Raw genomic sequence first — 10,342 nt, 5'->3', positions numbered from 1 at the left:
ACTATTCATTTCTTTAGTGTAATCATTTCTAATGAGGAAAAAAAATTACAGAGTGCACCTTTAATGAAGATTATGTTTCATTTAAGTATTAGTTTAGTCAAAGATATTTTTCATAACATTTGCACAAATAACAAGAGACACCATTGAGGCAATTGTTGACATACAGTAAGAGAACAAAGCTATACAATTAATGTAGAAAGCATAATCCACAAAATATAGTGTTGGATCCATTGGATGAGGAATGCTTGGCATCAAATTCTATGACTTCTGATTGCAGACTATGGTATCTTTTGGCACTGTATGTAACATTGTTGAGATTACCAGGATCTTCAGATCAGGAGAAAAATCTGTGAACCAGGTCTCCTTATAATCTAGTCTAACTGCGCTCTAAGAATAAATGAGCAATTAATGAGATCAAATGTTTTTTGTTTTTTTATGAATTCCTGTGGGATCACTCAGGATCAATCAATATCAATGAGTAATCACAGGTGTGTGACTAATAGGCCAATGTAATCATGAAGGCTCAAAGTAATGCAGTTATAATTAACACTAGGCAGTGTTGAAAATATTAGTTGCTGTCTAGTCATATTTTGCATTCACATCACATAGACTATCGTCATGATATCAGAGAATTACTAATATCTCAATGCTGGCAAGGTTTTGACAAAGTTTTCATAAAGATAATGGGCAGTGAAGGGTAGCACCATGAGCAACTGCTCCATAGTGGATTAATTACCTTTGGAAGAGTTAGTTCATCATTCAGTACTGGTAATTGTCAGAGATTGTCTTCTAATTCTCCAGAATGTTATGGAATCAACAGAGTCTAGTAAGTCTGCAGAGCAGTGATAAGGCCATTAGAGATGCACCAGAGAGCAGCTCCATTGTGAGTCTGGATTGAGGCTGGTCTGTGGACAGGGATGCTCCCCATTGCTTCTCATTAACTGGGAATATGGAACATTGTGGCTCTTTGGTGTAATAAAAAAGGATGGAAGGCCTCTCTTTAATCTCTAGAAAGTCTTACTGCAATGGATAGATGAAGTCATGATGTTGGCCTGTTTACATTTTTAGAAGTGTATTCTTACTCTGAACCACTAGGATGCACATACTAGGCTGCAGCCATTGTGTGCGTAAGTACAAAAGTAAAGTAGCTTTAAAGATTCAGTATAAAATTGGACATTGTATTGTAAATACAGTCTACTGCATAGAGAGTACGTATGGCAAGAAAAATAACATAGTCTGAAAGGATGAGAATCATTCTTCACATTGGAACAGTAAAGAAATGTTTGTTGTTTTGCTTAAATGCAGTGCTGTTACTTGACAATTAGCAAACAAAGATATGTCTAAGTAGATTCATGAATGATCTTTATACTAATTAGAGACAAGACAATGGTCCAAAATAATGGCATGACAAAAATACACACTTTCCCAAGCAATTAGTTACAATTAGCATTGTGTGAGGTGTGAAGTCGATCTCACGCTTTTAAGAGGCCTCCAAAAACAAACTATTTATGACATATGCCATGTCTACAATGATGTAATTAAATATTTGTTATTTAAATGTTGCTTGCAAAAATTTATTTCATCAGAATATTTGTACTTTTAAATGGTCATCAATGGAGAAAGATTCTCTTTCCAGACAGATGGTGTAGCTATGATCCACCAGCAGGCCTAACAAGGCCATAATTACCAGCCAAACCTGACAAATCACAGACTAAGGAAGATAAACATTTAATATGGACACTATCGCCCTCTGCTGCTTGGGATGGGAGAGGCATTGCATGGTTGCATTTAGTAAGACTATTTCTCAAACTACAAATACACAGTATATGCCGGACAATGTTTGTGCTTTGTGTTATGTTGGCACAGAAAGCAATTAGTGAGGTTGTTTGCACTGGTTTATGCTGATGTGAAGGCCAGTCAAGCTCATAGGTCTACATGCATTTCAAGAGGGAAAAGGGAAGGGAGGAGGACAATATATGGCTAAGACTATATAATTTACATGGATTTCTGTGACAGAGAGAGGAAAGACTCAGAGGCCTGTCCTGAAGCAGGTGGTGGATAAGGATAATCCAGGTAAGTCTTTAATGCTGGAGATGTGCTGGAGGAGACGAGTGGAGGGGAGGCGGGCAGAGAGATTTCTAATTGTGGCCTACTAATCTGACCCCTCCCCCATCTTCACCCAACTCTACATCCTCCCCTATGTCACATACGGTGAAGGCAAGGCACAGACTTCAAGACAAGGTAAAAGGTAAGGGACCACACCTTGTTAAGGATTTGGGCAGAAGTGGTACAGAGATAGTCCAACTGGACGAACTGTGATTCTAGAAAACCCAATGCTCACTTGGATATACCCTGCATAGAATGTAGCTGTGCCATCCATCTCTCTCTGCATCCTCTGCCTACTACAAAAATCACGCCACTATGGGAGAAGTCCAAAAGGTAAGCTAAAGATCTGTTTGAAAGGCATGTTTGAAGAGTCAAGACCCTTTTGGACCAAATACTTTTGTAATCAGAGACTATAATAACAGTGTTTGATGTGTGAAAATTGTGACTGAAGTGCATTTATGAGTAGCTTTCAGTTTTAGCCCATTGGATATTGATTAGTGGCTTTACCTTGGTGGGTTATAAAACACCTTTTAGAGAATGTTGGCGATGCCAAGATAGTAGAATTGGTTATTAATGTTATACACATTAGCTGGATTTTTGCTCATTTCCCCTTTATTGAGACAATAATCATAATGTTGTCAATATGAACAGTATTTAATTAGGTCTTGTAAGTGCAAATGTTTGTTTTCAAGGGTTTGTTTTCAGTCATTGAGAAGCTAAAGGGAACTACAGAGCAAGAGCTTCGGATAGTCCTTCTCGGTCTGGATAATGCTGGAAAAACAACTTTGCTAAAACAACTTGCTTCTGAAGATGTAAACACCATCACACCTACTCAGGTGAGAAGTGCGTTCACAAGAGACTTGCAAAGCATTAGATTTTTACTGTTTGCTTCTGCGCTTGTTAATATGCTAGTGCAAAAAATTGTTAAAGCCTTGATAATCAGGACATATTAGCATCAAATCTTGCTCCTTGACACCTGAAAATGGTAATCAAAATGTATTATGTCTCATGCAAAACTATACATACACAACATGATCAAACATGAAACCGGCATGTTGCTTCCGAATGTTCATGTACCCTAAAATCCCCATGCCGCTGAATTGCTGACAAGCGCATCCCGCATCACATATTGCTGCATCAGTTCAAATGTGATCACCTTTCCATCTGGTTCTATTGATAGCTTGCTGTGCATACAACTTCAGAGACACAAGTTCTGATCCCATGGACACCACTTTTTATCTAAAATAAAAAACATGTTCTCAACTGTTGGCTAAGTTTAGGGTTTGGGTTAGGGGTTAGAGTTAATCAAATCTGCATTCCTTTTGAGTATTTTACGTAATTTACAATTAAAGACAGAACTTACATTTGGCACCATTCTGTGGATATTTCAGCCAGAAACTGGAGCTCACATGTGCCCATACTTCACACATGTCCAACAACAGAGCTTCTGCCAGTGTGGGCAGTGGTTAACATTTCGGAAAACACAGACCGATTTCAGCAGAAGAACTTTCAACCTACTGTTTATCACTCTGTTTATTGTCACTCTGTTAAGGGGTCAGGTGAGAGCAGGCTATTACTATTTCAGGCTATGTTTATTTGTGCTGGTTATTTAATGAAGTTAGCCAAAGTGGAAGAACACGTTTGGCTTACCACCTCCTTAATATCTGTTAAAGCCAGAAATAAACAGTTCAGCAGGTTTTAATGCTTGCTAAGAATAGCAACATGAATATAAATTCACCCACCACTAATTGTGAGTACCTTTATTTAGTGAATTTGTAAAGTGGCAGCAATTGATGGTTTAAGAAAAGAAAAGTGTGACAATAAAAAAAAAAAGAACCATACCATACAGTTAAAACTTATATCACAATTAACAATATGTGTAATTGTACATCAAATTACTCAAATTTTTTAAGTAAAAGGAATTAAAGGGAAGTAAAATGAATCTATATATATTTAAATCATGCACTTTTACAGTAAAACATTGTTGAAATTATGTTTGGTTTTTAGGTTTTTATATACAGGCACCAAAATGCCATTCTTTAATGATTGTCACCATATTTTCTGGCAACCACAGCTGCCAGCTTTTTTTTTTTTTTACTTAGAATTCAAGGGGATTTAAGTTTAGAATGCACAACATCCTTTTGCATTTTGCGGTGTATATCTATCGCTACTAGTTAAGACTTCTAATAAGAAACAATTTGTTGTTTGGTATGTGTTTTTTTAGCAGCAAATATATGTTGCTTTCAGCTGAAGCTGTAAAAATCCAAAGCCTGTGGGGAGAGAAGATCCTCTCTAAGAATAGTGCCTCAACAGTGTCTTTAATCCCATGGTTAAAGATTACTTAACCATGAAATTGGAGGCTGCTCAGACTCACAGCAGACCAGATTTAGACTAGGGTTTATTTCAAGTTTGAAAACATTATGCTTCTATCAGTGGCCTTGTCAGGATTTTGACCCAATCAAACCCTTTACAAGAGGCTGAAATGCCAAAGAAAAACCTTCTTCTCTTTGAATCATTTGCTAATTCTGCTCTGTGGTGACTCTTACAGGGTTTCAATATTAAAAGTGTGGCCTGTGATGGCATGAAGTTGAACGTGTGGGACATTGGAGGACAAAGAAAGATTCGACCCTTCTGGAAAAAATACCTTGAGAACACAGATTTATTGGTATGTTAAGGTTTTTTGTTTTTGTTTTTGTTTTTCTGCAGAAAAGTATGACTTGGTTCATCTCTGCCTATCAGTAAAAACATTTTTGTTTTGTAATAGTCTCCATTCTCTCTTACACTCTTTTAGATCTATGTGATTGACAGTGCAGACAAAAAGAGATTTGAGGAAACAGGACTGGTAAGAGGACACATAATTGATCTGTGACGATGAAAGCTCCTCTGTTGTTTTTGGCATTGCATAAAAAAAACTGCCCTTATTGAATTCATGTTTAACACACATAGCCTGGCAAAATACTGCATATTTTGTCACAAAGGTGTAATTGCAAATTAAAGCTGTGCTCAGGCGTATCAACCCCGGCCAAAATGTTCCTGCAAGCGAACATACAAATGCTCCTTCTAGTATGGCACAGTTTGTATTCTGCTGTTCATAGGAACGTATGTGCAGCATAGCAGTATTGTAAATGCCACAGAATGTGGAAAAATGCAACAGATATTTAAAATGTGGGGGACAAAATGCACCAGTACCGAATAGGCCTGTCTAATTCTTGTTATAGACATCATAGAGACCTTTAACTTCATACTTTAACTTCAGGTTTGTCTATTTAAAAAAATGCTGAGGCTGTTTGAGCCTTGCATTGATCTGCCACATTTCTGCAACAGAAAATTACATTAAACACATTCAAATAAAGCTCTATTTGTTCAAATTAGCCAATACATAAGATATCATGAACTAACAATAAACAATGACTTTTATATGTACATTTATTAAAATACTGTTGTACATTATTTGCTCATGTTAGTTCATAATGCATTAACTAATGATAACATACGACTTTTAGTGTGATAAAATAGTTGACATGCATATAGATAATGAATGCTCTGCAAGTATTTTCATTGATAATTTATGTTAACTACTGCATTAACTGATGTTGTTGAATACTACCTTAATAGTAAAGTATAGAATAGTCAGTGGAGAACCATCACAAACCCTCCTCTTCTGTAATCTAAGGGGTTGTGGGCAATACAGCCCAAGAAACATGCACAGATCCATATCTAAAAAAATCCACTAGAAAAATTATGCCATTTTTTTTCTTCCATTTTCTCCCCAATTTGGCATGTCCAATTCTCAATGTGCTCAAGTCCTCGTGGTGGCGTAGTGACTTGCCTCAATCCGTGTGGCGGAGGATGAATCACAGTTTCCTCCACGTCTGAGACCGTCAATCTGCGCATCTCATCACGTGGCTTGTTGAGTGCATCACCGCGGAGACCTAGTGTGTGTGGAGGCTTCACACTATTCTCTGCAGCTTCCACGCATAACTCACCACGTACCCCAACAAGAGCCAGAACTACATTATAGCGACCATGAGGAGGTTAACCCAACGTGACACTACCCACCCTAGCAATTGGTTGCTTAGGAAGCCTGACTGGAGTCACTCAGCACACCCTGGATTCGAACTTGCTACTCCAGGTGTGGTAGTCAGCGTCTTTACTCGCTGAGCTACCTAGGTCCCCCTCCATGAACTTTTGACCATTTTCAATGTAGAGTACTATGATTTTGACACACTATTTCCTCTGATATGATTTATTATGAATGTACTAATCCTCATCTGGCATACAATACAGTACAAATAGTATGTGGATTCACTCTATCTTAACCTCTGTGTACGGCTGATTACACAATACTTTACTCCCTTATGTTCACTTGCTCAACTGTTCTTCCACAGGAGCTCTCAGAACTCATTGATGAGGAGAACCTGAATGGTGTGCCATTGCTTATCTTTGCCAATAAACAGGACCTGGCCACAGCCTCCCCGGCCAGTGAGATCGCTGAAGGCCTCAACCTGCACACATACCGGGACAGAGCATGGCAGATCCAGGCCTGCTCTGCTGTATCAGGGGAAGGTGTACAGGTGAGTAAATACCTTTGAAAATATTAAGTGAAACTTTTCTTTGTGTTAGCCGTGCATAAATGTTTAATTTAAGAAAAGTTATATGATAATATGGGAAATTATAAGACACAACAGAACATTTAGTTTTACAAGAGGAAAATAGCATATCACGGTTGGTAGCTTAAGGTGAAGTGTGTAATTTTTGGAGGTTTAAATACTTTATCCTATCAAGGTTTAATATACAGAGACAACTAAGTAAGCCATGCGTAGGACGAATTCCCAGAAAAGTATAAACACTGTTCAGTTCCAAAACGTAGCGAGGCAGCATTTTAAGGCATGACAGGCACACTCTGAATGCAAAGGCTCTTCCAAAAGGTGCGTAGGTAACTTAATGCTACTGCTTTCGAGATACAGTACCTCATCTTAGTCAAAATCTTTGTGCAAATTGTATGGCGAGTTGCTGCCTATGTGGTGTGTTCCAAATCAGTCACAATGAGGTTTCCTTTCAGTTTCAGCCATTTAAGGCAGCATTGACTCAACCAGTGGTCTGTGCTTGGGGTGGGACTAAGTTTGCCAAACCAATGGCAGATGGAAAGAATGTTTGAAAATGTTTATTATTTGTGCAATTCTGTTCCAGCTTGATATGAAAATATGAACTTGAAAGTTTTTTGCAGATCTGCCCATAAGGAATACATTTGGTGTTCAATACAAGTTAAGCTCAGTTGACAGCATTTGTGGCACAATATTGATTACTTGACTTGACCCTCCTTTTCTTCAAAAAAGACACTTACAATGGAAGAGCATTGGGCCAATTTTTGAATGTTAAAATACTCACTTTTTCAAAACAATATCTGTTAACGTGATTTTAGTGTGATAAAATTGCTTACTAACCTTTTCTGTGTTAAATTATAGACAATTTTACAACTCTGTTGCCATGACGATGTAATGTCGACAACCTCTAAAATTACTGTAAAAATGACAATTTAGTGACATTTTTTACAACTTTACAGCTCAAGTAATACACACGTTTTAACAAAAGAATTAATGTAAGTGTAAGTGCTTTTATAAAATTATAAGCTTCATATCTCTGCCTTTAACCCCTCCAAACATTTTCCTCATTCACTTCCATTGTAAGTGCTTCACTGTAACATCGATTTCTGCTTTTTTTTAAAGAAAAGGAGGGATGAGTCAAAATGAATTTTTGTGGTAATCTACATTATGCCAGAAATTATTGATCTTAACTTGTAATGAACCCAGAATATTCCTTTTAGACATTAAAGTTGACCTTCTGTTTTTCCCCCACTGTTTTTTCTTCCAGGATGGCATGAACTGGATCAGCAACAACATTTTAAACAAGAAGAAATGAACCTGTCAACTTCCATGTCTTATTTTGTACAAATGCTCTGATTCTAGTTCTGAATTAATATAAACATTTTAAACAAAGTAAAATATATTTTTCCTCGAACACACGTTCTGGAATAATTTTAAGGAGCTTTCTAAGTGTATGTAAATTGGCTGCCAACAAAGACATAAAAACAAAATTCCCCCTTTTTATCTCTACTCTCTTACAGAGACTTTATGTTGTTTTCTGACTAGATAAAATCTGTAAATTATGCTTTTGTTGTCACTGTTTATAGAGATATAAAAAACTGCGGCATAAATAATGCAAAAAAGCAGCATTTGCAGCCTAAAATACAGATGACTCGTTTTGTTAGTTGTCACACCAAAGAACAATGCAAATGTTAAAACGCTTTTTAATTTTACTTTGTGTAAGAAGATATGTGAAACCCATGTTTGTCTCTTTGTTTGACTGGTTTTGGTAGTTTTTATCCTGATTTTAATTCTAGATCTTAATTTTTGTATTCATACAAGAGCTAGGACTATAGCCAATGTTCAGAATGTAATCATTTCTTAGTACTCAATAAATACTGCGTTGTATTCTGCAAACTATTTATTTAAAGTATGTGAATCCGTATTTAGTAGATTATGTGATAATGAGCATGTCTAACACAATACTATTGCATGATCTGTATCTGAACTGTAAACTCATTAAGGTATATTCTGCATTCAGAAAATGTGCATACTGTGTACAGCTGGCATACTACTGCAGAAACAGTAGTATGCAGGGCTGGACTGGTAATCTGGCATACCGGGCATTTTCCCGGTGGGCCGGCGCACTTTGTGGCCAATCAGGGGCGTAGTGGCTATCGGGAAAACAGAGCGGATCGGCCGCGAAACAGGCAGAATGGGCCGTGATAAGCTAAAATGAGCCGCCGTGCTATGCAGAAAAGGACAGCGAACACTCCACCCCCATAAACAAGGTATATATATATATATATATATATATATATATATATATATATATATATATATATATATATATATATATATATATATAGTATCTCACAAAAGTGAGTACACCCCTCACATTTTTGTAAATATTTGATTATATCTTTTCATGTGACAACACTGAAGAAATGACACTTTGCTACAATGTAAAGTAGTGAGTGTACAGCTTGTATAACAGTGTAAATTTGCTGTCCCCTCAAAATAACTCAACACACAGCCATTAATGTCTAAACTGCTGGCAACAAAAGTGAGTACACCCCTAAGGGAAAATGTCCAAATTGGGCCCAATTAGCCATTTTCCCTCCCCGGTGTCATGTGACTCATTAGTGTTACAAGTCTCAGGTGTGAATGGAGAGCAGGTGTGTTAAATTTGGTGTCATCACTCTCACACTTCCTCATACTGGTCACTGGAAGTTCAAAATGGCACCTCATGGCAAAGAACTCTCAGAGGATCTGAAAAAAAGAATTGTTGCTCTACATAAAGATGGCCTAGGCTATAAGAAGATTGCCAAGACCCCTGACACTGAGGTGGCCAAGACCATACAGCGGTTTAACAGGACAGGTTCTACTCAGAACAGGCCTCGCCATGGTTGACCAAAGAAGTTGAGTGCACGTGCTCAGCGTCATATCCAGAGGTTGTCTTTGGGAAATAGACGTATGAGTGCTGCCAGCATTCCTGCAGAGGTTGAAGGGGTGGGGGGGGTCAGCCTCAGACCATAGGCCACACAGCATTCAAATTGGTCTACATGGCTGTCGCTCCCAGAAGGAAGCCTCTTCTAAAGATGATGCACAAGAAAGCCTGCAAACAGTTTGCAGAAGACAAGCAGACTAAAGATATGGATTACTGGAACCATATCCCAGAGTCTGATGAGACCAAGATAAACTTATTTGGTTCAGATGGTGTCAAGTGTGTGTGGCGGAAACCAGGTGAGGAGTACAAAAACAAGTGTGTCTTGCAGACAGTCAAGCATGGTGGTGGGAGTGTCATGGTCTGGGGCTGCATGAGTGCTGCCGGGACTGGGGAGCTACAGTTCATTGAGGGAACCATGAATGCAAACATGTACTGTGACATACTGAAGCATAGCATGATCCCCTCCCTTCGGAGACTGGGCCTCATGGCAGTATTCCAGCATGATAAAGCTAAATAATGGTGGCCACACAAAATATTGACACTTTGGGCCCAGTTTGGAAATTTTCACTTAGGGGTGTACTCACTTTTGTTGCCAGCGGTTTAGACATTAATGGCTGTGTGTTGAGTTATTTTGAGGGGACAGCAAATTTACACTGTTATTCAAAATGTACACTCACTACTTTACATTGTAGCAAAGTGTAAT

General features: G+C 38.0%; 1 protein-coding gene across 1 annotated transcript; it reads left to right on the top strand.

Moving 5' to 3' along the window:
- Nucleotides 1-2,217: 2,217 nt before the first annotated feature.
- On the top strand, nucleotides 2,218-8,975 carry LOC127625327 (ADP-ribosylation factor-like protein 3). Its single transcript, XM_052100563.1, has 6 exons — nucleotides 2,218-2,439; nucleotides 2,799-2,942; nucleotides 4,655-4,771; nucleotides 4,898-4,948; nucleotides 6,495-6,680; nucleotides 7,978-8,975. The coding sequence occupies exons 1-6, from the start codon at nucleotides 2,422-2,424 to the stop codon at nucleotides 8,023-8,025; spliced, it is 564 nt and encodes a 187-aa protein (XP_051956523.1). The 5' UTR covers nucleotides 2,218-2,421; the 3' UTR covers nucleotides 8,026-8,975.
- The last annotated feature ends 1,367 nt before the right edge of the window (nucleotides 8,976-10,342 follow it).

This window comes from Xyrauchen texanus, chromosome 31 (assembly GCF_025860055.1).
Source record: "Xyrauchen texanus isolate HMW12.3.18 chromosome 31, RBS_HiC_50CHRs, whole genome shotgun sequence".
Classification (NCBI taxonomy): Eukaryota; Metazoa; Chordata; class Actinopteri; order Cypriniformes; family Catostomidae; genus Xyrauchen; species Xyrauchen texanus.
Note: the sequence above shows the minus strand (reverse complement) of the source record. Positions and strands in the feature narration are given on the sequence as shown.

Bases quoted from the DNA above. Each gene is read 5' to 3' on its own strand.
- LOC127625327 (XM_052100563.1), top strand. The intron at 4,949-6,494 runs GTAAGAGGACAC...GTTCTTCCACAG, and splicing joins GATTTGAGGAAACAGGACTG to GAGCTCTCAGAACTCATTGA. The intron at 6,681-7,977 runs GTGAGTAAATAC...TTTTTCTTCCAG, and splicing joins TATCAGGGGAAGGTGTACAG to GATGGCATGAACTGGATCAG.